General features: G+C 50.4%; 1 protein-coding gene across 1 annotated transcript; it reads right to left on the reverse strand.

The window, feature by feature from the left end:
* Positions 1 to 1326: 1326 nt before the first annotated feature.
* hyou1 (hypoxia up-regulated 1) lies at positions 1327 to 26879 on the reverse strand. The gene is made up of 24 exons (XM_038276988.1): positions 26720 to 26879; positions 24711 to 24786; positions 24503 to 24596; positions 24327 to 24405; positions 24094 to 24248; positions 21882 to 21958; positions 21605 to 21786; positions 21418 to 21533; positions 20774 to 20960; positions 17654 to 17788; positions 17417 to 17499; positions 17214 to 17346; positions 16852 to 17039; positions 16633 to 16771; positions 16418 to 16475; positions 15759 to 15835; positions 15538 to 15690; positions 15284 to 15438; positions 15120 to 15207; positions 14778 to 15034; positions 13709 to 13793; positions 13322 to 13568; positions 13134 to 13244; positions 1327 to 2279 (listed from the first exon to the last, which is right to left on the reverse strand). Exons 2-24 carry the CDS (start codon positions 24778 to 24780, stop codon positions 2230 to 2232), a joined length of 2919 nt encoding a protein of 972 aa, XP_038132916.1. The 5' UTR covers positions 24781 to 24786; positions 26720 to 26879; the 3' UTR covers positions 1327 to 2229.
* Between the last annotated feature and the right edge of the window lie 562 nt (positions 26880 to 27441).

Here is a 27441-nt window from a genome sequence, read left to right on the forward strand (position 1 = left end):
GGCTCGCCGTCACTCCCACTCTCATTCTGCGGCTCGCCGTCACTCCCACTCTCACCCTGCGGCTCGCCGTCACTCCCACTCTCACCCTGCGGCTCGCCGCCACTCCCACTCTCACCCTGCGGCTCGCCGTCACTCCCACTCTCACCCTGCGGCTCGCCGTCACTCCCACTCTCACCCTGCGGCTCGCCGTCACTCCCACTCTCACCCTGCGGCTCGCCGTCACTCCCACTCTCACCCTGCGGCTCGCTGTCACTCCCACTCTCACCCTGCGGCTCGCTGTCACTCCCACTCTCACCTTGCAGCTCTGCTATGTCTTTATTAGCTTTTGCAGTTGGAATTTTCCAGACTGTGTTATTCAATGCATCATCCTCTGGCATTGCTCTCTATAACTCCATATTTCCTTGCATCCTGGCGGTTGTTTGATGCCTGCGCTGTCCATCATTATTTTAAAACTGGCTCCATAACTCCCCCTCAAATGTCTGCGAACTTTTCTGACTCTCTGTTCAGCAACTCTCCATCTGTAGCATCCTTGTCTTCTCTGTTGTGATAGAAATATGACTCCAGCCACAGTGAGGTCACTGGCTTGAGAAGAAATGGTGCCCTCTGCTGCTGCGTTGGTGTAGCGGCCCCAGACCTCTGCCAGCCTGTATAATTGGTCAGACCCTTATAAGATGACCAAACAATTTAACATCACTTTTAACAAAAAAAAAAAAAAAACTCGTTTTATAATTGAGCCAATACGGTAATTGGTTTCATTGCTTTGCTCTCAAACCAAAAATGTTCAATGAATCTCTTGAACTATTATTTGGGTTTATTCTGTTGGCAGAAGTGAAAGTCGCCCGGGATCCTTTTCCATGTTTTTCAAATTTATTGTTTTTTTCCCTGGGGGCTTTATTCCCCATCGGCGGGCCTGGAACCGCTGCTAACGTGCTACCTAACATGCCTGCTGAGGTTAGCAGGGAGCTATGGAGTCACATTGGCAACCAACTCTATTAGAAAATGAAAAGCGACCTGAGATGATGTGAATTGGAGATAAAAAGCTGCTGAAGTATTTTAGCACTTTAGCTTTTGTTTTATGGACGTATATTTCAAAATTATTTTTTCAAATTATTTTACAGTTTAGAATTGACAGCATATTAAAGATAGTAGTTTTTCCATTCTTTTCTACATCATATTATCTGCACTGTTTAAGGAACATCTGAGCTTTAATAGTTTCCTCTCAGTTAAACTGAAGAAATTAATTTGAATGCTTTTAGTCTCAGATTATCCATCTAATCTGGTTGGGGGGGCATCCAATGTTTAATCAAATCACTCACACTCAAAACAGCCAATTCAAATAAAGAAAACTTTATTCACAAACAAACTTTTCATCATCATCAGAATCTTGTTTGTCTTTTCGCTCCAAAGTCACAGATCCGACCCAAAGCCCGGTTCTGGTGGGTCCAGAGGTGAAACAGGGCTGGTACTGGTTCTTCTACAGAAAATAACCAGTTTTAAGGTCAGCATCCTTTCTAACGTCTCGCTGGTTCGTCCAATCAGGTGTCCCGCTTCCTCAAAGCAAACAGGACAGACGAGGTTCAAACAGATTCTTTATTAAAGGAAAAACCACCCAAAGTTCTTCTGGTTCTGGAACAAAATCCGTCCTGATCTCCGACCCGATCAGGGGGAACGTCCTACGGCCCGACTGAGTGAAACCAGTGACACCAGTCCACCCACTGGTTCCCCAGTCAGACCAAACCTTGTCCAACAGCTGTGCTGCGAACCGGAACCAAGTCGGTGCTACACCCCCCCCCCCCCTCCACTGACATGGAACCCATGAGGTCCACGCCCAACGCTCCAGAACCGCTTCAAGTAATCCAGTTTGAAGATCCGGTTTAAACCAGACTGGATCCTGATGAAATGTTACATTTACTTCTTTTTACTTCTGAACTATTTTTATTCAACTTTGTGATGAAGTGATAGCGCCCCCGGTGGCTGGAGATGGCAGCTCCGCACTTTGGCTCAGGACTCGGACTAAACCGGGCTTTTTTCTCTCTGGGTCCACAGGCAGCAGCGTCAGAGTGTCCCAGTGAAACCAGTTAGACAGGGGGGTGGGGGGGTCTTAGAATGGAGTCAGAACTGGACAAACGGGCCAATAAAAAAAAAAAAAAAAAAAAACGAGGCGATTAAAAAAGGCAAAGAGCTGAGAAGGAGTCAATAAATAGTGAAGAAGTTTTCCAGGTCCAGTGGTTATAACTCGTCCTCCACGTGGTTCCCATGAGCGCCGCCGTCTGAAGACTCTAAACAGGAACCAGAGAAGAAGAAGGTCAGTCTGTGGAGCTGCAGGTGGATTTTACCTTCATTCTGGTTCCTTCCTCGTCTTTCTGCCAGTTTTAATGTTCCTCCCATCAGTAGCCTGTGGGAATGAGTGCACATGAACCAAGAAAACGCCAGAAACTCGATTTAGGCAAAACGAGTCAGGCTTTGTCCCACAGTACAGGTCCGTCTCCAGAATAAAGAGCTGCTTCAAAGCATTAAATGAAAACTATAAAGAAACTCTGTTGTATGCTGCAGAAACAGGCTGGGAATACCTGCTGCTGTTAGCCTTTTGGCCAGCAGAGGGTGCTCTAGCTGCAGCACCTTGTCTCCTATTATTGCTTTTTAACCCTATTTAAAGCCAAACCAACTTCACAACCTCACTGGAAAAGAGCGAGAAAAGGAAAGTTGCACTTTTATTAAGTCCATTTGGGATTTTTCTTCTTTCCTGTTGATTTTTTTTTCTGCTTTGAATTATTTTTCTCCCTTAAATTTTTAAAAGACCTGCCCTCTCCACTTAAAAAAATAAATAAAATAGAAATGCGCGTGCGAGAGCCCATTTCTGCTCATGCCCACTCTGTATAAAAGTTGCTGTTCTGATAGCGCATACCAGCTAACTGTGTCTGACGTCCTGACCGTTCGGACAGATGATCACTTCCCCGCTGGTCCACCGCGCGGCGCCTGCGCCATCTTTGTGGCCTGCTGTCACCATAAGCTGTCGCTGCCCAACAGCTTATGGTGACAGTAGGCCGCTGTGACAGCAAATCCAATAATACTTTGCGAGGAGAGCTCTCCGGGCAAAACATTTTGGAATATATCTGCCTCTTCTGAGGCCTTTCTTTTCTTCACTTCAAAGACACTTTATCTCTTCTGACCGTCGGCGATTTTAAAAGAACCACGGTGAAAAAGGTGAGCCTTAATGACTGAAACTGCAGCTCACCACAGATACGCCTAAAAGTAGGCAGAAAAAGAAAGCTAAAGGGACGAGTACTTAAGACGGCCTTACGTAAACATATCACCAGAATGATTGACAGATAGGAGGACCACTGATTGAGATGATCCACCCGGAAATAAAAGCTCATCCTCTATAGCTTTGATCTACAGGCTGCCATCGCAGAGTTTCCCGTTTGTTTGCTGGAATAAACTGAAGGCTTAGTTTGATCAGAAAATTTGACTATTGCCCGTTTTGTGGAATATTGCTGTGGAGACCTTCTGCGGAAGGACTCGTCAGGACCGGACTGGTTTAATGGAGACTAGGAGGTCAGCGTAGCCCTCATTCAGTCTGGTCTGAAGGACTCGTCAGGACCGGACTGGTTTAATGGAGACTAGGAGGTCAGCGTAGCCCTCATTTAGTCTGGTCTGAAGGACTCGTCAGGACCGGACTGGTGTAATGGAGACTAGGAGGTCAGCGTAGCCCTCATTCAGTCTTGTCTGAAGGACTCGTCAGGACCGGACAAGTTTAATGGAGACTAGGAGGCCAGCGTAGCCCTCATTCAGTCTGGTCTGAAGGACTCGTCAGGACCGGACAAGTTTAATGGAGACTAGGAGGTCAGCGTAGCCCTCATTCAGTCTGGTCCGAAGGACTCGTCAGGACCGGACTGGTTAAATGGAGACTAGGAGGTCAGCGTAGCCCTCATTCAGTCTGGTCCGAAGGACTCGTCAGGACCAGACTAATTTTAATGGTGACTAGGAGGTCAGCGTAGCCCTCATTCAGTCTGGTCTGAAGGACTCGTCAGGACCGGACTGGTTTAATAGAGACTAGGAGGTCAGCGTAGCCCTCATTCAGTCTGGTCTGAAGGACTCGTCAGGACCGGACTGGTTTAATAGAGACTAGGAGGTCAGCGTAGCCCTCAGTCGGTCTGGTCTGACGGACTCGTCAGGACCGGACTGGTTTAATAGAGACTAGGAGGTCAGCGTAGCCCTCATTCAGTCTGGTCTGAAGGACTCGTCAGGACCGGACTGGTTTAATAGAGACTAGGAGGTCAGCGTAGCCCTCATTCAGTCTGGTCTGAAGGACTCGTCAGGACCGGACAAGTTTAATGGAGACTAGGAGGTCAGCGTAGCCCTCATTCAGTCTGGTCCGAAGGACTCGTCAGGACCGGACTGGTTAAATGGAGACTAGGAGGTCAGCGTAGCCCTCATTCAGTCTGGTCCGAAGGACTCGTCAGGACCAGACTGGTTTAATGGTGACTAGGAGGTCAGCGTAGCCCTCATTCAGTCTGGTCCGAAGGACTCGTCAGGACCGGACGGGTTTAATGGAGACTAGGAGGTCAGCGTAGCCCTCATTCAGTCTGGTCCGAAGGACTCGTCAGGACCGGACTGGTTCAATGGAGACTAGGAGGTCAGCGTAGCCCTCATTCAGTCTGGTCCGAAGGACTCGTCAGGACCGGACTGGTTTAATGGAGACTAGGAGGTCAGCGTAGCCCTCATTCAGTCTGGTCTGAAGGACTCGTCAGGACCGGACTGCTTTAATAGAGACTAGGAGGTCAGCGTAGCCCTCATTCGGTCTGGTCTGAAGGACTCGTCAGGACCGGACTGGTTTAATAGAGACTAGGAGGTCAGCGTAGCCCTCATTCAGTCTGGTCTGAAGGACTCGTCAGGACCGGACTGGTTTAATAGAGACTAGGAGGTCAGCGTAGCCCTCATTCAGTCTGGTCTGAAGGACTCGTCAGGACCGGACAAGTTTAATGGAGACTAGGAGGTCAGCGTAGCCCTCATTCAGTCTGGTCCGAAGGACTCGTCAGGACCGGACTGGTTAAATGGAGACTAGGAGGTCAGCGTAGCCCTCATTCAGTCTGGTCCGAAGGACTCGTCAGGACCGGACTGGTTTAATGGAGACTAGGAGGTCAGCGTAGCCCTCATTCAGTCTGGTCCGAAGGACTCGTCAGGACCGGACTGGTTCAATGGAGACTAGGAGGTCAGCGTAGCCCTCATTCAGTCTGGTCCGAAGGACTCGTCAGGACCGGACTGGTTTAATAGAGACTAGGAGGTCAGCGTAGCCCTCATTCAGTCTGGTCTGAAGGACTCGTCAGGACCGGACAAGTTTAATGGAGACTAGGAGGTCAGCGTAGCCCTCATTCAGTCTGGTCCGAAGGACTCGTCAGGACCGGACTGGTTAAATGGAGACTAGGAGGTCAGCGTAGCCCTCATTCAGTCTGGTCCGAAGGACTCGTCAGGACCAGACTGGTTTAATGGTGACTAGGAGGTCAGCGTAGCCCTCATTCAGTCTGGTCTGAAGGACTCGTCAGGACCGGACTGGTTTAATAGAGACTAGGAGGTCAGCGTAGCCCTCATTCAGTCTGGTCTGAAGGACTCGTCAGGACCGGCCTGGTTTAATAGAGACTAGGAGGTCAGCGTAGCCCTCAGTCGGTCTGGTCTGACGGACTCGTCAGGACCGGACTGGTTTAATAGAGACTAGGAGGTCAGCGTAGCCCTCATTCAGTCTGGTCTGAAGGACTCGTCAGGACCGGACTGGTTTAATAGAGACTAGGAGGTCAGCGTAGCCCTCATTCAGTCTGGTCTGAAGGACTCGTCAGGACCGGACAAGTTTAATGGAGACTAGGAGGTCAGCGTAGCCCTCATTCAGTCTGGTCCGAAGGACTCGTCAGGACCGGACTGGTTAAATGGAGACTAGGAGGTCAGCGTAGCCCTCATTCAGTCTGGTCCGAAGGACTCGTCAGGACCAGACTGGTTTAATGGTGACTAAGAGGTCAGCGTAGCCCTCATTCAGTCTGGTCCGAAGGACTCGTCAGGACCGGACTGGTTTAATGGAGACTAGGAGGTCAGCGTAGCCCTCATTCAGTCTGGTCCGAAGGACTCGTCAGGACCGGACTGGTTCAATGGAGACTAGGAGGTCAGCGTAGCCCTCATTCAGTCTGGTCTGAAGGACTCGTCAGGACCGGACTGGTTTAATAGAGACTAGGAGGTCAGCGTAGCCCTCAGTCGGTCTGGTCTGACGGACTCGTCAGGACCGGACTGGTTTAATGGAGACTAGGAGGTCAGCGTAGCCCTCATTCAGTCTGGTCCGAAGGACTCGTCAGGACCGGACTGGTTTAATGGAGACTAGGAGGTCAGCGTAGCCCTCATTCAGTCTGGTCCGAAGGACTCGTCAGGACCGGACTGGTTCAATGGAGACTAGGAGGTCAGCGTAGCCCTCATTCAGTCTGGTCCGAAGGACTCGTCAGGACCGGACTGGTTTAATAGAGACTAGGAGGTCAGCGTAGCCCTCAGTCGGTCTGGTCTGACGGACTCGTCAGGACCGGACTGGTTTAATGGAGACTAGGAGGTCAGCGTAGCCCTCATTCAGTCTGGTCTGAAGGACTCGTCAGGACCGGACTGGTTTAATGGAGACTAGGAGGTCAGCGTAGCCCTCATTCAGTCTGGTCTGAAGGACTCGTCAGGACCGGACTGGTTTAATAGAGACTAGGAGGTCAGCGTAGCCCTCATTCAGTCTGGTCCGAAGGACTCGTCAGGACCGGACAAGTTTAATGGAGACTAGGAGGTCAGCGTAGCCCTCATTCAGTCTGGTCCGAAGGACTCGTCAGGACCGGACTGGTTAAATGGAGACTAGGAGGTCAGCGTAGCCCTCATTCAGTCTGGTCCGAAGGACTCGTCAGGACCAGACTGGTTTAATGGTGACTAGGAGGTCAGCGTAGCCCTCATTCAGTCTGGTCCGAAGGACTCGTCAGGACCGGACTGGTTCAATGGAGACTAGGAGGTCAGCGTAGCCCTCATTCAGTCTGGTCCGAAGGACTCGTCAGGACCGGACTGGTTCAATGGAGACTAGGAGGTCAGCGTAGCCCTCATTCAGTCTGGTCTGAAGGACTCGTCAGGACCGGACTGCTTTAATGGAGACTAGGAGGTCAGCGTAGCCCTCATTCAGTCTGGTCTGAAGGACTCGTCAGGACCGGACAAGTTTAATGGTGACTAGGAGGTCAGCGTAGCCCTCATTCAGTCTGGTCTGAAGGACTCGTCAGGACCGGACTGGTTTAATAGAGACTAGGAGGTCAGCGTAGCCCTCATTCAGTCTGGTCTGAAGGACTCGTCAGGACCGGACTGGTTTAATAGAGACTAGGAGGTCAGCGTAGCCCTCAGTCGGTCTGGTCTGACGGACTCGTCAGGACCGGACTGGTTTAATAGAGACTAGGAGGTCAGCGTAGCCCTCATTCAGTCTGGTCTGAAGGACTCGTCAGGACCGGACTGGTTTAATAGAGACTAGGAGGTCAGCGTAGCCCTCATTCAGTCTGGTCTGAAGGACTCGTCAGGACCGGACAAGTTTAATGGAGACTAGGAGGTCAGCGTAGCCCTCATTCAGTCTGGTCCGAAGGACTCGTCAGGACCGGACTGGTTAAATGGAGACTAGGAGGTCAGCGTAGCCCTCATTCAGTCTGGTCCGAAGGACTCGTCAGGACCAGACTGGTTTAATGGTGACTAAGAGGTCAGCGTAGCCCTCATTCAGTCTGGTCCGAAGGACTCGTCAGGACCGGACTGGTTTAATGGAGACTAGGAGGTCAGCGTAGCCCTCATTCAGTCTGGTCCGAAGGACTCGTCAGGACCGGACTGGTTCAATGGAGACTAGGAGGTCAGCGTAGCCCTCATTCAGTCTGGTCTGAAGGACTCGTCAGGACCGGACTGGTTTAATAGAGACTAGGAGGTCAGCGTAGCCCTCAGTCGGTCTGGTCTGACGGACTCGTCAGGACCGGACTGGTTTAATGGAGACTAGGAGGTCAGCGTAGCCCTCATTCAGTCTGGTCCGAAGGACTCGTCAGGACCGGACTGGTTTAATGGAGACTAGGAGGTCAGCGTAGCCCTCATTCAGTCTGGTCCGAAGGACTCGTCAGGACCGGACTGGTTCAATGGAGACTAGGAGGTCAGCGTAGCCCTCATTCAGTCTGGTCTGAAGGACTCGTCAGAACCGCACTGCTTTAATAGAGACTAGGAGGTCAGCGTAGCCCTCATTCGGTCTGGTCTGAAGGACTCGTCAGGACCGGACTGGTTTAATGGAGACTAGGAGGTCAGCGTAGCCCTCATTCAGTCTGGTCTGAAGGACTCGTCAGGACCGGACTGGTTTAATAGAGACTAGGAGGTCAGCGTAGCCCTCAGTCGGTCTGACGGACTCGTCAGGACCGGACTGGTTTAATAGAGACTAGGAGGTCAGCGTAGCCCTCATTCAGTCTGGTCTGAAGGACTCGTCAGGACCGGACTGGTTTAATAGAGACTAGGAGGTCAGCGTAGCCCTCATTCAGTCTGGTCTGAAGGACTCGTCAGAACCGCACTGCTTTAATAGAGACTAGGAGGTCAGCGTAGCCCTCATTCGGTCTGGTCCGAAGGACTCGTCAGGACCGGACTGGTTTAATGGAGACTAGGAGGTCAGCGTAGCCCTCATTCAGTCTGGTCCGAAGGACTCGTCAGGACCAGACTGGTTTAATGGTGACTAAGAGGTCAGCGTAGCCCTCATTCAGTCTGGTCCGAAGGACTCGTCAGGACCGGACTGGTTTAATGGTGACTAAGAGGTCAGCGTAGCCCTCATTCAGTCTGGTCCGAAGGACTCGTCAGGACCGGACTGGTTTAATGGAGACTAGGAGGTCAGCGTAGCCCTCATTCAGTCTGGTCCGAAGGACTCGTCAGGACCGGACTGGTTCAATGGAGACTAGGAGGTCAGCGTAGCCCTCATTCAGTCTGGTCTGAAGGACTCGTCAGGACCTGACTGGTTTAATAGAGACTAGGAGGTCAGCGTAGCCCTCAGTCGGTCTGGTCTGACGGACTCGTCAGGACCGGACTGGTTTAATGGAGACTAGGAGGTCAGCGTAGCCCTCATTCAGTCTGGTCCGAAGGACTCGTCAGGACCGGACTGGTTTAATGGAGACTAGGAGGTCAGCGTAGCCCTCATTCAGTCTGGTCCGAAGGACTCGTCAGGACCGGACTGGTTCAATGGAGACTAGGAGGTCAGCGTAGCCCTCATTCAGTCTGGTCCGAAGGACTCGTCAGGACCGGACTGGTTTAATAGAGACTAGGAGGTCAGCGTAGCCCTCAGTCGGTCTGGTCTGACAGACTCGTCAGGACCGGACTGGTTTAATGGAGACTAGGAGGTCAGCGTAGCCCTCATTCAGTCTGGTCTGAAGGACTCGTCAGGACCGGACTGGTTTAATGGAGACTAGGAGGTCAGCGTAGCCCTCATTCAGTCTGGTCTGAAGGACTCGTCAGGACCGGACTGCTTTAATGGAGACTAGGAGGTCAGCGTAGCCCTCATTCAGTCTGGTCTGAAGGACTCGTCAGGACCGGACAAGTTTAATGGTGACTAGTAGGTCAGCGTAGCCCTCATTCAGTCTGGTCTGAAGGACTCGTCAGGACCGGACTGGTTTAATAGAGACTAGGAGGTCAGCGTAGCCCTCATTCAGTCTGGTCTGAAGGACTCGTCAGGACCGGACTGGTTTAATAGAGACTAGGAGGTCAGCGTAGCCCTCAGTCGGTCTGGTCTGACGGACTCGTCAGGACCGGACTGGTTTAATAGAGACTAGGAGGTCAGCGTAGCCCTCATTCAGTCTGGTCTGAAGGACTCGTCAGGACCGGACTGGTTTAATAGAGACTAGGAGGTCAGCGTAGCCCTCATTCAGTCTGGTCTGAAGGACTCGTCAGGACCGGACAAGTTTAATGGAGACTAGGAGGTCAGCGTAGCCCTCATTCAGTCTGGTCCGAAGGACTCGTCAGGACCGGACTGGTTAAATGGAGACTAGGAGGTCAGCGTAGCCCTCATTCAGTCTGGTCCGAAGGACTCGTCAGGACCGGACTGGTTTAATGGTGACTAAGAGGTCAGCGTAGCCCTCATTCAGTCTGGTCCGAAGGACTCGTCAGGACCGGACTGGTTCAATGGAGACTAGGAGGTCAGCGTAGCCCTCATTCAGTCTGGTCCGAAGGACTCGTCAGGACCGGACTGGTTCAATGGAGACTAGGAGGTCAGCGTAGCCCTCATTCAGTCTGGTCTGAAGGACTCGTCAGGACCGGACTGGTTTAATAGAGACTAGGAGGTCAGCGTAGCCCTCAGTCGGTCTGGTCTGACGGACTCGTCAGGACCGGACTGGTTTAATGGAGACTAGGAGGTCAGCGTAGCCCTCATTCAGTCTGGTCCGAAGGACTCGTCAGGACCGGACTGGTTTAATGGAGACTAGGAGGTCAGCGTAGCCCTCATTCAGTCTGGTCCGAAGGACTCGTCAGGACCGGACTGGTTCAATGGAGACTAGGAGGTCAGCGTAGCCCTCATTCAGTCTGGTCTGAAGGACTCGTCAGAACCGCACTGCTTTAATAGAGACTAGGAGGTCAGCGTAGCCCTCATTCGGTCTGGTCTGAAGGACTCGTCAGGACCGGACTGGTTTAATGGAGACTAGGAGGTCAGCGTAGCCCTCATTCAGTCTGGTCTGAAGGACTCGTCAGGACCGGACTGGTTTAATAGAGACTAGGAGGTCAGCGTAGCCCTCAGTCGGTCTGACGGACTCGTCAGGACCGGACTGGTTTAATAGAGACTAGGAGGTCAGCGTAGCCCTCATTCAGTCTGGTCTGAAGGACTCGTCAGGACCGGACTGGTTTAATAGAGACTAGGAGGTCAGCGTAGCCCTCATTCAGTCTGGTCTGAAGGACTCGTCAGAACCGCACTGCTTTAATAGAGACTAGGAGGTCAGCGTAGCCCTCATTCGGTCTGGTCTGAAGGACTCGTCAGGACCGGACTGGTTTAATGGAGACTAGGAGGTCAGCGTAGCCCTCATTCAGTCTGGTCTGAAGGACTCGTCAGGACCGGACTGGTTTAATAGAGACTAGGAGGTCAGCGTAGCCCTCAGTCGGTCTGGTCTGACGGACTCGTCAGGACCGGACTGGTTTAATGGAGACTAGGAGGTCAGCGTAGCCCTCATTCAGTCTGGTCTGAAGGACTCGTCAGGACCGGACTGGTTTAATGGAGACTAGGAGGTCAGCGTAGCCCTCATTCAGTCTGGTCTGAAGGACTCGTCAGGACCGGACTGGTTTAATAGAGACTAGGAGGTCAGCGTAGCCCTCAGTCGGTCTGGTCTGACGGACTCGTCAGGACCGGACTGGTTTAATGGAGACTAGGAGGTCAGCGTAGCCCTCATTCAGTCTGGTCTGAAGGACTCGTCAGGACCGGACTGGTTTAATAGAGACTAGGAGGTCAGCGTAGCCCTCATTCAGTCTGGTCTGAAGGACTCGTCAGGACCGGACTGGTTTAATGGAGACTAGGAGGTCAGCGTAGCCCTCATTCAGTCTGGTCTGAAGGACTCGTCAGGACCGGACTGCTTTAATGGAGACTAGGAGGTCAGCGTAGCCCTCATTCAGTCTGGTCTGAAGGACTCGTCAGGACCGGACTGGTTTAATGGTGACTAAGAGGTCAGCGTAGCCCTCATTCAGTCTGGTCCGAAGGACTCGTCAGGACCGGACTGGTTTAATGGAGACTAGGAGGTCAGCGTAGCCCTCATTCAGTCTGGTCCGAAGGACTCGTCAGGACCGGACTGGTTCAATGGAGACTAGGAGGTCAGCGTAGCCCTCATTCAGTCTGGTCTGAAGGACTCGTCAGGACCGGACTGGTTTAATAGAGACTAGGAGGTCAGCGTAGCCCTCAGTCGGTCTGGTCTGACGGACTCGTCAGGACCGGACTGGTTTAATGGAGACTAGGAGGTCAGCGTAGCCCTCATTCAGTCTGGTCCGAAGGACTCGTCAGGACCGGACTGGTTTAATGGAGACTAGGAGGTCAGCGTAGCCCTCATTCAGTCTGGTCCGAAGGACTCGTCAGGACCGGACTGGTTCAATGGAGACTAGGAGGTCAGCGTAGCCCTCATTCAGTCTGGTCTGAAGGACTCGTCAGAACCGCACTGCTTTAATAGAGACTAGGAGGTCAGCGTAGCCCTCATTCGGTCTGGTCTGAAGGACTCGTCAGGACCGGACTGGTTTAATGGAGACTAGGAGGTCAGCGTAGCCCTCATTCAGTCTGGTCTGAAGGACTCGTCAGGACCGGACTGGTTTAATAGAGACTAGGAGGTCAGCGTAGCCCTCAGTCGGTCTGACGGACTCGTCAGGACCGGACTGGTTTAATAGAGACTAGGAGGTCAGCGTAGCCCTCATTCAGTCTGGTCTGAAGGACTCGTCAGGACCGGACTGGTTTAATAGAGACTAGGAGGTCAGCGTAGCCCTCATTCAGTCTGGTCTGAAGGACTCGTCAGAACCGCACTGCTTTAATAGAGACTAGGAGGTCAGCGTAGCCCTCATTCGGTCTGGTCTGAAGGACTCGTCAGGACCGGACTGGTTTAATGGAGACTAGGAGGTCAGCGTAGCCCTCATTCAGTCTGGTCTGAAGGACTCGTCAGGACCGGACTGGTTTAATAGAGACTAGGAGGTCAGCGTAGCCCTCAGTCGGTCTGGTCTGACGGACTCGTCAGGACCGGACTGGTTTAATGGAGACTAGGAGGTCAGCGTAGCCCTCATTCAGTCTGGTCTGAAGGACTCGTCAGGACCGGACTGGTTTAATAGAGACTAGGAGGTCAGCGTAGCCCTCATTCAGTCTGGTCTGAAGGACTCGTCAGGACCGGACTGGTTTAATGGAGACTAGGAGGTCAGCGTAGCCCTCATTCAGTCTGGTCTGAAGGACTCGTCAGGACCGGACTGCTTTAATGGAGACTAGGAGGTCAGCGTAGCCCTCATTCAGTCTGGTCTGAAGGACTCGTCAGGACCGGACTGGTTTAATGGAGACTAGGAGGTCAGCGTAGCCCTCATTCAGTCTGGTTTTCTTCCATCCCTGTCATGTGGGGATGAGTGCATTTGAACCAAGATGGCGGCTACCAAACCTTTGCTGATGGTTTCCTCTGAGGGCTGTGATTGGCTGTCAGAGGCCGTGTCAGGAGCACTCTCCTCAGTGGGCGGAGCTTCACCCGGCGGCTGCTCCTCTGAGCTCTCTGCTGTAGAAAACAAAGCACATCCTCTGCAGTCAGGTGTGGACGGAGTGGAGACCAGAGAGGTTCTGCAGGTGACCCACCTGTCTGGGTGGGAGGAGCCAGCTTCTCCTCTTCTGCCGTAGCGTTGGCCTTGCTGTCCGCGTCGGTGCCCGTCTCGTTCTTAGCTTTAGCTTTAGCTTTGGGTTTGGCAAACTTGGCCTTGTTGAGCAGGTAGTTCATCTCCCGCTGCAGCAGAGCCAGCTTGGACTCAATATCTCTGGACAGCAGAACGGGTCGCAGGTGCGGCGAGCGGTTCTCCTGCTCCGCCACCGTCTCGTTCTTCCAGGTCTGAAGAACAAAGAAGCAGAACAGAAACAGAAACTTTTGGTGTTTAGACCTTCCTTCTTCAGGGGAACTTTGGTCCAACTACTGAGCTTTACTCCAGAACTGGTCAGGAAACCACGCCCCCTTCCAGTGGCTCCACCTACCGTGGTTTCATTGATGACCTTCTCCAACATGTTCAGCTCTACTTCTGTGAAGATCTGGTCATCATCTGGAATCAGCCTGGCGCCCCTGTAGAGAGACACAGCTGAGTCCAAAGCTCAGACCATGACGGAGGATCAGTCCTCACTTCAGAACCAGCAGAGTCCGTCTAGAATCCAGTCGGACCTGGACTAGGCTCAGCTTCTGCTCTAGACCATTCCTGCAGAACCAGCAGCTTTCATTTCATCAAACATCTGCTTCTCCAGATGTTCTGCTGGTTCTGTGGAACTAAGGTACCGATTGTTACCAGAACCTTTAGGGAGTGAATGAATCCTACATCTCAGCAGAACCAAACCGGGTCTTCTTGCTTTCATCCACAGTAGACCTCAATGACGGGCCGAGCCACCGCCGCCGTGACGCCCAGAGGGGTCGAGCAGATTTCTGTTGCAGGACCGATGATGTCGGAACATTTTTATCTCTCCATCATATATTATTTATCATATTTACTCACTATAAAAGTTTTCACTCAGTCTGTTTCTCTCTGAAGGCCACATCATTCCCTGCAGGCTGGTGTTTGTAGACCAGACAGCTTCTTCCATAACAAACCAGATTCTTTCTCAGGTTTATTCATAACATGTTACTGTTTAACCAGAGTGTCTGTAATTAGTTTTGACTCTGACTGCTTACCGTTGTTGTAATTAAGGAGGAACGAACGTTGCTCAGATCAGAACAGAGCAGAATGCGGCCATTAGGGCTGCATGGTGAACTGTTCTCTCTTTGCAAAGATATGAATAAATGCGCCGACTGAGTGAAATCCATCGATCTGTTTATTTAACATGGATGAATAGTTGAATACTTTTTCCCCACGATAACTGATCTCCACCGATAGCGAGGAGAAAGCTGGAGCAGATCCATCAGAACCGGGTCATCTAGAACCTGGCCGAGTCAGAGTGGACCTTCAGAACCGACTTTTAGAGATTAAATAATCGCATTTCTTTCTCTGAGCGATCAAACTTCTGAACAGAACCTGGAAGATGGGGTCAGACCCGGTTGGAGGTCCGGCGGGGCGCTGACCTGAGGAAGAAGGCCGAGGTGTTGAGGAGGCTGTCCAGGGCGCCGAGGAGCTCGGGCCACTTCCTGCGTTCGTCCACCCTGAAGAAGACGTCCCTGCAGAGCCCTCTGAGCTGAGACAGCTTCTCCTTCAGCTCCTTGGTTCCGGCCCGGTAGCCGTCCTCATCCATCCAATCAGACGCTTCCCTCAGCTGGCCCAGGATCTGCTGAAGCTCCTCCTCCGTCATCACCTGCTGGTGGTCCTCCTGGTGAAGCTTGTCCTGCTCACATCAAGCAGACATTAAGTTAGTTCAGTTCTGATCCGTTTGGGTTCAGGTCTGTGCTCCTTCAGCGTCGGTGGCTTACCTGCGTCTCAAAGATGAACGCTTCCAGGCTGTTCAGGACCTTCTCCCTTTCTTGCTTGGCCAGATCTCTGTTGGTCAGATCCTGTAACCTGAGGAGACCCAAAGCGTTGGTTCCACAGAACCGACAGCGTCGCCATGGCAGAACAGAGACCTTAGTGGACCTACTTCTGTCTGGAGGACAACAGCTCTTCTGCTGTGGGGTCCACCACATCGTGGAGGACCAGTTCCAGAGAGACGTCCTCAGAGATCTTGGTTCTTTTCTGAGGTTTGGCCTTCTTCTCAGGCTCCACGCTTTCAGGTTTCTCTCCACCTTTTTCCTCCTGAGTGAAGACCACATTTTTTCTCAGCTGCAGCAGAGGTCCAAACACTGTTCTGAAGCCCTGCTAACCGGGCCATCATGGTGGGAGGGAACCATTTACCGGGGCCTGGGTTCTGGTGGCCGTGTCCTCTGGGTTCTCTGGGCTCTTCTCCTCATCGCCACCTTTTGATGAACCATCTTTGGTCTGGTTCTCTTGGTCCTTCTGGCCCGCGCTGCCCTCCTTCCCCGACTCTGGAGGAACTTCCTCCTCCTCCTGAACACAAAGATAGAACCGTCAGTCCGGATTCCTCTTGGGAGGCCCCTGGAGTGGGGGTCACCTACCTGGACTGGTTCTGTTGCATTGGGACTGGGCTCAGAGGATCCTCCTCCAAACAGGGTAGAAATGGTGTTGCCGAGCTCTGGAATAAAGAAACCTGGATTAGAAAGACCTCCAGAACCTGGAGACCTCTGAGAACAGGACTCTGGAATGAACGGTTCTACAGCAGGTCCAGCATTGATGCCAGAGGGTTGGTTCTGTTGGAAGTCCAGTTAAATCCTCTGATCTCAGCTATGCTTCTTCACCAAAACCTCAGAACAAAACACAGAAAACCCAGTAAAGAAAGAACGGCCAGAAACATCGGTAACACCCGCCCACCCTCTGGTCCCGCCCTCGAACCTCCTGCCCACCTTCTGCACCCCAGGGACCTCCCCCCTCCGGGCCCCGGAACCACACACCCTCCCTCGCTCCCCCAGGACCGACCGGCAGCCCAACCTCTGGGCCTTAAGGAACATCTGGTTTCTCAGGATGTTATTAATCCAATCAGCAGTGGAGTTGCTGTATCACCATAGCAACAGTGTTATGGCAGCTAGTACCCTGATGTCTTTGTCCTGATGCTGTTGGGGCCGCTAACACCCCCCAGGTTAACCTGCTGCTTAATATGTTATATAAACTGGATGCAGATGATGCTAACGCTAACTGGGTCTAGCCTGTTCATGCTTACTGGTTAGGGTGGACTCCTCCTCCTTCTCCTCCACAATGGTCTCAAAGACGGACTCCACCTGCAGGAACATGAAGGTTTCAGTGACAGACCTCAGTCCTCCACCTTCAGCAAACATTCACAGAAGAGCCATGACTGCGCTTCCAGTGAGCAACACCACCCGGGTCAGGTTCTGGGTCATTCTGGCCCTCAGACCCGTTTACAGTAGAGGAACTGACCCGATCCAGAAGCAGGACTCCGCTTTCATCCATGTTGAAATGAGCTTTGATTCCTTTGGACTCAGCGTCCGCATGCTTCTGGAAGCTCTCGCCCACTCCGGACAGCTTGACCGTGGTCAGGTTCAGCGAGCCGAAGATGCTGGGAAACAGAGGCATGCTGGGAAATTACTGACTGAGTCTGAGAGGAACATCAAAGTGGACCGGCCCAGCGGAGCAGACCTGAGGTCCTCCTGGCTGAGGAAGCTGAGGTCTCCGTAGTTGATGTTGAAGGTGAAGTCGTCGGTGTAGCGGTTGAAGGTGATGACTTTACGCTGGGGGTACGGCGCCATCCTCTGGAACAGGATGCGCTTGCTGTGCTTCAGGACTTTGATCCCTTCTTCTTCCTCCACCTCCCGGTTGAACTCCACCTGAAGGAACAAACCGTCCAGCTCAGCAGGTCAGGCTAAAGCTGCACGCAGCAAAGGACAGAGAATCTTCTGGAAATAAAAGCGCTGAAAGGTTTTCAATCAAGAAGTTCTCTTTAAATGCATTCAATCAATGAGACCAGAGCAAAGGCCAACTGGTTCTGGAGCAGCTCAGACCTGAATGGGGAAGATGGCCGCATCCCGGACCAGGAAAGGTTTGACCTTGAAGGCTTTGCTGAGGGCCGCCGCCTGGTACACGGCCCCCAGCGCCGCCGCCTCGTCGGCGTTGATGTTCTTCCCCAGCTCCTCCCTGCAATCAAAACCACATCAGACCTCCACAGCCAATCAGATCCACTAAGACGGTTTCTGCCGGCACATACTTCCCCACAGCTTTCAGCAGCACCTCCTGGACCTTGGGGACACGTGTGGCTCCACCCACTAAGATCACCTGCTCCAAGTCTTCCTGTGGACAGAAAAACATCCTACAGTCACAGCTAGATCAAAGGGTTTCCCTCACAGCGAGTTCAGCCAATCAGAGATGACCTCTGACAGGGACAGAGGGAGAGACGTGGGGTTGGACAGAAACGGTGCGGTTTGGATCCACAGGACTCACTGACCAGCTTTAGTTCAGCCGCTGTGAGGGCCTCCAGCACCGGTCCAGGGACTCGTTCAAACAGATCAGCACACAGATCTTCAAACTCCGCTCTGGTCACCTTGGCTTTGAAATCTATATCGTCCATCAATCCTTCTACCTGCAGGAAGAGGAAAGCAGGTCAGGAATCCAGTTCAGTCCTGATCCGTAGATACATGTCCTCTACAGACTAGGAGTGTCTCTGTCCTACAGGAAGACCAGAGGGAAACCTCAGAGACACTATTCCCCTTCACAGGTTGATGATTTTGTTGATGGGGTTGCTACTTCTCTGCGTACAAGAAGCTCTTTTGAAAATGAAAACTGTTATAAATAGAAATCTGGCTCTTTGGTTTAATGCAGAGCTGAGCACTTTGAAGGAAAATACTAGGAAACTGGAGAGAAAATATCGCTCCACAGGCCTACGGGAATCCTACCTAGTGTGGAAAAATAGTTTACTGCTGTATAAGAGGACCCTTTGTAAAGCAAGAGCAGCATACTTCTCCTCATTAATAGAGGAGAATAAGAATAATCCTAGATTTCTTTTTAATACAGTTGCCAAACTCACCCAGAGCCATAGCTCTGTTGAACCGTCCATTCCACCTGCTCTTAACAGCAATGATTTTATGGGATTCTTTATAAATAAGATTGATCTTATTAAAAATAAGATCATTAGCACTCCTCCATCTGTGATTGGTTTGTCTCTGGAGGGTGGGGCAGCATCTGAGGTAGTCATGGAATCTGAACCGGGTTTAGACTGCTTTGATCCAGTTGAACTTTCAGAGTTAGAAAACTATTGTCTTCATCTAAGCCTTCAACTTGTATGTTAGATCCAGTTCCAACCAGGTTATTTAAGGAGGTATTCCCTTTGATCTCCTCCTCCATTTTAGATGTGATTAATCTATCTCTGTTACAGGGATATGTACCTAAAGCTTTTAAGGTTGCTGGAATTAAACCTCTGCTTTAGAAACCGTCTCTTGACCCAGATGACTTGGTCAATTATAGACCTATATCCAATCTTCCTTTCTTATCCAAAATTCTTGAGAAAGTAGTTGCCAAACAAGTTTGTGATCACTTCCACCATAATGAACTTTTTGAAGAGTTTCAGTCTGGCTTTAGAGCTCATCATAGCACTGAAACAGCTCTGGTGAAAGTCACTAATGATATTCTCATGGCCTCAGATAATGGACTTGTATCTGTGCTCGTCCTGTTGGATCTTAGTGCTGCATTTGATCCAGTTGATCAGAATATTTTTTTAGAAAGACTTGAATATTTTGTTGGAATTAAAGGAACAGCTCTAGACTGGTTTAAATCTGATCTATCTGATTGAATTCAGTCTGTTCACGTTAATGACAGATCTTCCTCATGCTCAAAGGTTACCTGTGGAGTACCACAGGGATCAGTGCTAGGACCAATTCTCTTTACTTTATACATGCTATCAATCGGTAGAATTATTAGACAGCATGGGATTAATTTCCACTGTTATGCTGATGATACCCAGCTATATCTGTCTATAAATCCAGATGAAGCTAACCCATTACATAGATTACAGGCATGTCTGAAGACATAAAAACCTGGATGACTCTTAACTTTCTGCTTCTGAATGCAGACAAAACAGAAGTTATAGTCTTTGGACCAGAGTCTTTGAAAAAGAAGCTGATTAGTCAGTCACTTCATTTGGATGGGATTAAACTGATTTCAGATAATAAAGTAACAAATCTTGGTGTTATTTTTGATCAGGACCTGTCATTTAAATCCCATATCAAAGAGGTTTCTAGAATTTCCTTCTTTCATCTGAGGAATATTGCAAAAATGAGAAATCTCCTGTCCAGGGGTGATGCTGAGAAACTAGTCCATGAATTTGTTACTTCAAGGCTGGACTATTGTAATTCTTTACTATCAGGAAGTCCACAAACTGTAGTTAAAAGCCTTCAGCTGATCCAAAATGCTGCAGCCAGAGTTCTGATGAAAATTAAAAAGAGAGATCATATCTCTCCTATCCTGGCTTCTCGATATTGGCAAAAAAATGCGTATCGGCAAAGCATGTAAAATGCCGATCCAGACTGCCGATCCAGTTTAAAAAAAAAATCTGGTCCGTATTTTCCAGTTTCGCCGATTGAAACGATCCATTCCACTATTTTGCGCCAGTGTTTCCCTGTTTTGCATTTTTATCAAAACTTACAGTAATACTTGCACCTTTAACTGTTTACAGTTTTACTGCTCATTATGCAATTTCAGATTGCTATTCATAATTTTGTCCAGTTTGTGTTTATCTCTTAATAAACAGGTAAGTTTGTTGTTACCAAGCATTGTGTTTTATTCAATCTCACCTAATTCAGCTGGCTAGATGTTATCAAGAGTACTAAAACCCTTTTCAACATGAGTCTTACTACTAAGGCTAAATACTTTAACTTAAACTTAAATACATGCTCGGATAGGCTGGTATCGGCCAGTATCGGTATCGGATCGGAAGTGCCAAATCCTGGATCGGGACATCTCTAATCTGATTGTTCCTTATGTTCCTAACAGAGCACTTCGCTCCCAATCTGCAGGTTTACTAGTGGTTCCTAGAATTTCTAAAAGTAGAATGGGAGGCAGATCTTTTAGTTATCAGGCTCCTCTCCTGTGGAACCAACTACCAGTTTTAGTCCGTGAGGCAGACACCCTGTCTACTTTTAAGGCTAGGCTTAAAACTTTCCTTTTTGATAAAGCTTATAGTTAGGGTGGCTCAGGTTATCCTGAGCTATCTCTATAGTTCTGCTGCTATAGGCTTAGACTGCTGGAGGACATAGGGACCCCTTTTTCATCATTCTATCTCTATTCTCCCACCCTGCAGAATCTGTTAGTTCAATCTCTAACGTTCTGCTCTCTCTGCTTTTTCTCATAGTAGCTTCATCTGGTCTGTTCCTGTTTGGCTGTGACTCCATCCTGGAGAGAAACATCAGCTGTGCTGCTGGATCAGAGGAGTGGCCATCTGCTGAGGCCGACTGTGGTTCAAGCATCAAATGAGACCTGATGATGTTTCATTTACTCTCCAGACTGAGCCCTACCGTTTTCCAGACGTGTCTCTGAGCCTCATGTATGTCTTTGCAGGACTTGTTCTGCTCACCTGAGCCATGAAGTCAGCATTTGCACTCAGCACCGTCTTCAGTCTCTGCGCCTCTTTGAGAAGCTTGGCCATGGCCCGGTGGTTCTCCCTCACATCCTTTGGACTCTTCTTCTGCTCATTGAACAGCTTGGCCAGGTAGTCTCGCAGTCGCAGGTCCATCTCAAAGCCCCCCAGAGTCCGATCAAACCTGCACCCAGAAGAAGAACCTTAGTTTGCGTGAAGGCAGAGCTGACTAGTGTTGCACCGATACCAGCATCGGGACCCGATCCAGAACTAAAATGGTGGTATCGGTATCTGCGAGTACCAACCAATAGGGCACCGATACCATTTTGAGAGCCAAAAGTTTATTCAACTATTAGCACCTATTACAGGTAGGTAATAAAAAGTTCTACTGGATTAATTTTGTTTTAGTCATTTTCCTGCTTCACAAAGGTAGGCAGCAGCTTGACATGAAGCCATGATGGTGATTATTTTACATCCAAGTAGTATGAAGTTCTTAATACACACACACACTACACCTCAATTTCAGACAGATGGTATCGGTATGATGCCGCTAACGGCCAGTTCTGCAGAGCCAGGTATCAGGTATCGGTATCGGGGCTAAAAAATGGCATCGGCGCAACACTACTTCAGACCCAGCTCACCCGACTCCTTGGATCTGTAGCTGCGGCTGGGTACCAAAATCTTTGGTTTTCACTGTCTGGTAGGTGACGATGGTGGCCGTGGTGCTGCCTGAGCCCATATCGTAAAACATGATGTTCTGGAAGGTAAGGGTCCAGATGTTTAGAGCTGTACAGGACCAGGAAGAGTAAACGGACACTGCTGGGTCACCTTGGGCGTGCCATCGATGTCCTTCCTCCTGAAGACGCCATAATTTAGGGCCACCGCCGTGTTGTCGTTGATGAGCTGAAGGACCTTTAGGCCGGCCATCTGTGCAGCGTGCAGGACTGCCCTCCGCTCTGCCTGGTTGAAGAAGGCTGGGACGGTGATGACTGCGTCTTTGATTGGCTGTTCTGGGAATTTCACAGAAGCACAAGAGGAAAAACTTCTACCTCTGGACGCTCCGATTGGCTTCACAAAGATGATAAGAGATGTCGGTTAAACTGACCTGCAAAGTCCTGAGCCAGCCCGCGGGAATAATTCAGCACCATGGCCAGCAGCTCCTCCGGGGAATAACGCATCTCTCTGCCAGAGAGGCGAGAAGAAGTTACAAAACCTGAACCAGCTGTCACTGTGACAACCATAGCAGCCCCCTGGTTGTGTTCAATAAGGGAATCACATGTTTTTCCAGCAGGGGGCGGTAGAGTCAGAACCCGAGGCAAAGAAAAGTACTCGTTATTCATGATTATAGGTTAATATCTGCAGAAATCTGCCAGGAAATCAGCCGCTATGTTTCAAACTTGCACCCAGACTAAAGTTCTGATCAGGTCCCGTCTCGGTCAATTCCACTGAGCCCAGACCAGGTTGTCATAGCAACATCCACATCCAGCCTGCTGCATGACCAGCTGTTAAGCTGCGTTCAAACCAAACGCAGCAGGAGCAGCTAAATCGCGTCTGCTGTTTAATTTTTTTATTCTTGTATCAATTTAGTTCTGACGCGCGGCTGAAGCAGCTTTGCTGCTCTGGCTGCGGTGGGCGGAGCTACTCTATCCTTTCTCTGCATTGCAGCTGTATTTTCTGTGATCAGTGGGAATAAAGTAGTTTTAATATGTTTTTAAGTGAGAAAATCCATCTGAAAACGTAATCAGTGCAGTCAGTTCATCCAGATTATCATCCTGCCTTCCAATATTATTTCTGTGGAGCCGCTCAGACCCCCACATACCAGCGGTGCGCTGTCAGTAGGATCCCATTCAACAGCATCCTATGGACCGGTTGCCTCTACGCTGTTCGCCGCGGCGGCTGGAAGGTGGTTTCCATGTACATAATCCACACTGCAGGCAGCAGGATAATAAAAGCCAACATATTCTGCCGGCAGGTTTCTACATTCTAAGTTTATTTAGGCGTTAATAAACTGTTTCAGAGGAGTGATCATAGCGCTCTGCATCAGCAGTGCTGATTGGTTGATGCGGCGCCTCCTCCAGCAGCTAAAGTTAAATCTTTCCATCTCGAGCAGCAGCTGCGTTTGCGGCGCGCGTTAGACGCTTAAACGCTCCCGATGACCTGCTTCAGCTGCTCAGACGCGCTGCAGGACATTTTGCTGCGCCTTGGCGAGTCAACTAGCTGCTCCTGCTGCGTTTGGTGTGAACGCAGCTTTAAAGCTTACAGCATTCCTACAGCATAAGGCAGGTTAAATTCAAGACTTTTTAAGACTTTTTAATGCCACTAGAAATAAAAATTTAAGACCAAATTCTCAAGAAAAACCTGCTTGCAACAACTTAACCTAAAGGTTTATTTTAACATAAACCACTGCACTAATGTCTCAAATGTTGAAAAGCTTCCCATACAGGAAGAAAGCTAAAAACACACAAATTATGGATATATTTGAACAATTATTTAACTGAATTCACAGTTGTAGAAGGTAAAACAAATCAGTTTTAAAGACACAACATAACCAGTGCTAAGTCTGTTTTGCAGCTATTTTTCTTTGTATCGTTTTCTTAGCATGTTTGATTTGGTGATAAGTGGAGGTGATAAAATCCACTGAGCCTCATGTGTGTTCCCTGGTTTTAACCATGGAGGAAACTCTTGGCTGGAGCATATTTGGTTACATTTAGACCTCCTCATATTTTCCAGATAAAAAGTTAACGGCGCATCTCCCAAATGTCCCGGCCACAACAAGGCTTTTATTGGTTCTGCTATTGGGACAGAACCAATAATGGAGAGCCATTTTTTTTTTTATAAAAAAAATTGTCAATTTTAAAGTTCTATTTAGATTACAAAAATAAATCGTAATAAAAATAATCCTATTTATGATGTTTTAAAATTAAGACCTACGAACGACTGATTTTAGACATTTTAAAACCAATTAAGGCCTTAGTTTTATTTGAAGAATTCAATGCCTTTTAAGACTTTTCAAGAACCCGGGGGAACCATGAGGAGAGAGCTGAGGCCCGATTCACCTTCAGACGGGTCAGAACCAGGACCAGCAGTCACAGCTTCCTGTCGACTATTTGGCTCCTTCTATGGACAGTAGGCTGACAGGAAAAGGGGAATGAGGGGGGGGGGGCACGTGGCGAACCCGGGTCGCCCGCATCTAAACTGAAGCCTAGCTAGCTAAAGCTAGCTTCTCCTTAAAGGACAAACATGTCAATGGAACCCTGGAGGAGCCTTTTCTCGTCTCTCCTGATTGCGCTGCGTCTCAGAGATGGAGGAGGACTCACTGAGAGCTGTTGAAGTAAACCGTTCCCCTCACTGGGTCGGCCTGCAGCTGATGCTCAGGAAAGCGCTTCTCATAGACCTTCACCTGGACGTTGTCCCGTTTTTTACCCAGAAGGCTTTGGAGATGTCTATAGACCGTCTTGGGAATCTTCACAGACTGAAAGAGAAGGTGAGCTGAATGAAGGGGGGAATCAGCGATGCTCCAGGATGATGAATCAGACTCGGATCATCTTACCACTCCTAAAGCGCTGTCTCCAAACAGTCGCTCGTTGTCCTTCAGACACACCACTGCTGGCGTTTTCCTTCTCGACTCCCTGCAAATACAGCCAGAGCATTTCAGCTGATCTGGAATCAGTTTGAACCTGCAGAAGCTGCTCTCCTCCGACCGCCATAAAGACGCTTCCTGCTCACCTGTTGAGAACGATCTCCATCGGTACTCCAGGTTTCACTATGGCCATTTTCATCCACTCGCTCCCAAGGTCCACCGACATGACGGCCACAGACTCTACAGACACAGAGAGCACGGTTACTGAGGGCTGGGGGGGCTGAGGGCCCCGCTGACCCCAGATCAGCCTGGTAGGGGTCCCACCAGGAGCCCCTTCTGTGAAAGGATCATTACCTGTAGAGGAGGGGAGAAGGACGACAAGGAGGGAGGACAGAGCGACCAGGGTCCCGATCCTTACTGCCATGATGAGCTGCAACCACACAAAAACATTTCAGACCAATCAGAAAGAGGAAATGATGTCATCAGCTAGCCTGATAAACACACTCAATGTGTAATCTAGTCTGGCCCCGATGAATGAGACATCTGAAGATTGTTGATGAGAAAAACACGTTTTTAAACCATGTCTGTTCCTATTGGCCAACGCTCTGACCAATGAGAGCCACTGACTGACGTAGGAAGCGCCACAGGAAGCTGGTGGGGGAGTGGAAACAAACAGCCTGTCGGTAAAACGGCGAATACGTCCTTCTTAAAATGAATGATGGTAGAGCCTCTTCCTGCTCACGGTTCAATGGAAACCCAAAGTCTGATCCTTCCAGAACCGAATCCAAATCTGAGTCAAACCAGAACTGTTCAATAGTCGCTTCCATCTTCCTTGTTGTGCTTTTTCCAACGTCGCACATCATTGTCGTCACGCCCTCTAAACCCCGCCCACTTTGCATCCAGACATTCAAAACATCTCTGCGTTGTGATTGGCCCGCCAGTTCTAGGGCCTGGGGCATTGGTCGAGGCTAGACCACTGCAGGGGAAAATTATTCTGGCTGCTGGTGGGAGGGGCTAGTTTACTAGGCTAATAATCAGCTGTCAGTCAAACAGAAAAACCAGCTGCTGCTGTTAAAGTGATTCAATCCATAAAGATGGAGTCAAAGTTTAGCCTCATTCTAGCATAACAGCAACTTTGGCTCCGCAGGTTCAGAGTGAAGAACGCCGACATGTTTCATTTACTGCTGTTAGCTAACTAGCTGTTAGCTAGTGGCAGTTAACGGGTCCATCCACATGGGGGGCACTGGGGGTTCATTCAGCTGGGGGTCTATCCAGGTGGGGGTTCATCCAGGTGGGGTCCATCTAGGTGGGGGTTTATCCAGGTAGGCATTATTGGGGGTCCATCCAGGTGGGGGTCTATCCAGGTGGTGATTACTGGGGGTCCACCCAGGTGGGGGTCTATCCAGGTGGTGATTACTGGGGGTCCATCAAGGTGGGGGTCCATCCAGGTGGGGGTCCATCCAGGTGGGGGTCCATCCAGGTGGTGATTACTGGGGGTCCATCCAGGTGGGGGTCCATCCAGGTGGTGATTACTGGGGGTCCATCAAGGTGGGGGTCCATCCAGGTGGGGGTCCATCCAGGTGGTGATTACTGGGGGTCCATCCAGGTGGGGGTCTATCCAGGTGGTGATTACTGGGGGTCCATCAAGGTGGGGGTCCATCCAGGTGGGGGTCCATCCAGGTGGGGGTCCATCCAGGTGGTGATTACTGGGGGTCCATCCAGGTGGGGGTCCATCCAGGTGGTGATTACTGGGGGTCCATCAAGGTGGGGGTCCATCCAGGTGGGGGTCCATCCAGGTGGTGATTACTGGGGGTCCATCCAGGTGGGGGTCTATCCAGGTGGTGATTACTGGGGGTCCATCAAGGTGGGGGTCCATCCAGGTGGGGGTCCATCCAGGTGGTGATTACTGGGGGTCCATCAAGGTGGGGGTCCATCCAGGTGGGGGTCCATCCAGGTGGTGATTACTGGGGGTCCATCCAGGTGGGGGTCCATCCAGGTGGTGATTACTGGGGGTCCATCAAGGTGGGGGTCCATCCAGGTGGGGGTCCATCCAGGTGGGGGTCTATCCAGGTGGTGATTACTGGGGGTCCATCAAGGTGAGGGTCCATCCAGGTGGTGATTACTGGGGGTCCATCCAGGTGTGTGTGTGTGGGGGGGCGGTTCATGGCTGCCCCTGCAGGCAGCAGCTGGTCTCTCTCTGATGGAGGAAAGTTTTTAACCCAGCGCTCAGCTCTAGATCCGGGAAGCAGCAGCCAGGACATCCGGCTGCAGTGAGCGAGGTTCCCCGGTACCTCTGCGGGACTGAGGAGCTCAAGTAGAGGCAGGAGAGCAGCTAGCTGACCGGAAGCGGAGCGGGAGCTTACCTTCTCCAGATGAAGCGGTTGTTCTGGGCTTCCTGAGGAGGATTCTAAGCGGAACTGATAGCAGGCGGTCCCTCCAGGACTTTAGGCTCCTTTATCAGCGGCGGACTGAGGCCCTGAACGCGGCGTCACCTCATTGGATCCAGCCAACATGCAGCCGGTGGAAACCTGCCGTCAGGCTGACCATATTTAGACACAGCCCTTCCGGTTAGCCTGAAAACACAGCGAGCACGGGCGGAGTCTGATTGCGCAGCTCTACCTGGAAACCTTAATAAAACAGCAGCAGCTGGAGACTTAAGCTGATGACGTGATCTGGGCTCTAAATGAAGCCACAGAACTTTATTCTCATTAGACAGAAGAAAAACATGCTTTTATTGTGAAAGGAGGCGTTTTCATTTCCGGTACCTAACTTCTGTTCTTCTGATCTAACCGGCACCGCTTAGCCCCGCCCACTAAAAGCCACGCACTGTTGGATGATTGGTCCACGAAACGTGATCGAAGCTGAACTCTGACTGAGGTCGCCTCCCATTGGTCCACGACATGCGTGACGACGTTTCCTGGTGACGTTTTACTAGAACCAATCAGATTAAAGTTAGAAAAAAGGAAAAGGCAAAGAAAGACCTGATTAGGAAAAGTTGCTGTAATGAATGAATGACAATAAAATAAACTTTAAAGCATTAAATGGAGCTAAAAGCAGAAACATTTAACTGTCGTCATTTATCGCT

This window comes from Cyprinodon tularosa, unplaced genomic scaffold (assembly GCF_016077235.1).
Source record: "Cyprinodon tularosa strain WSP-4 unplaced genomic scaffold, ASM1607723v1 ctg1298, whole genome shotgun sequence".
Lineage (NCBI taxonomy): Eukaryota > Metazoa > Chordata > Actinopteri > Cyprinodontiformes > Cyprinodontidae > Cyprinodon > Cyprinodon tularosa.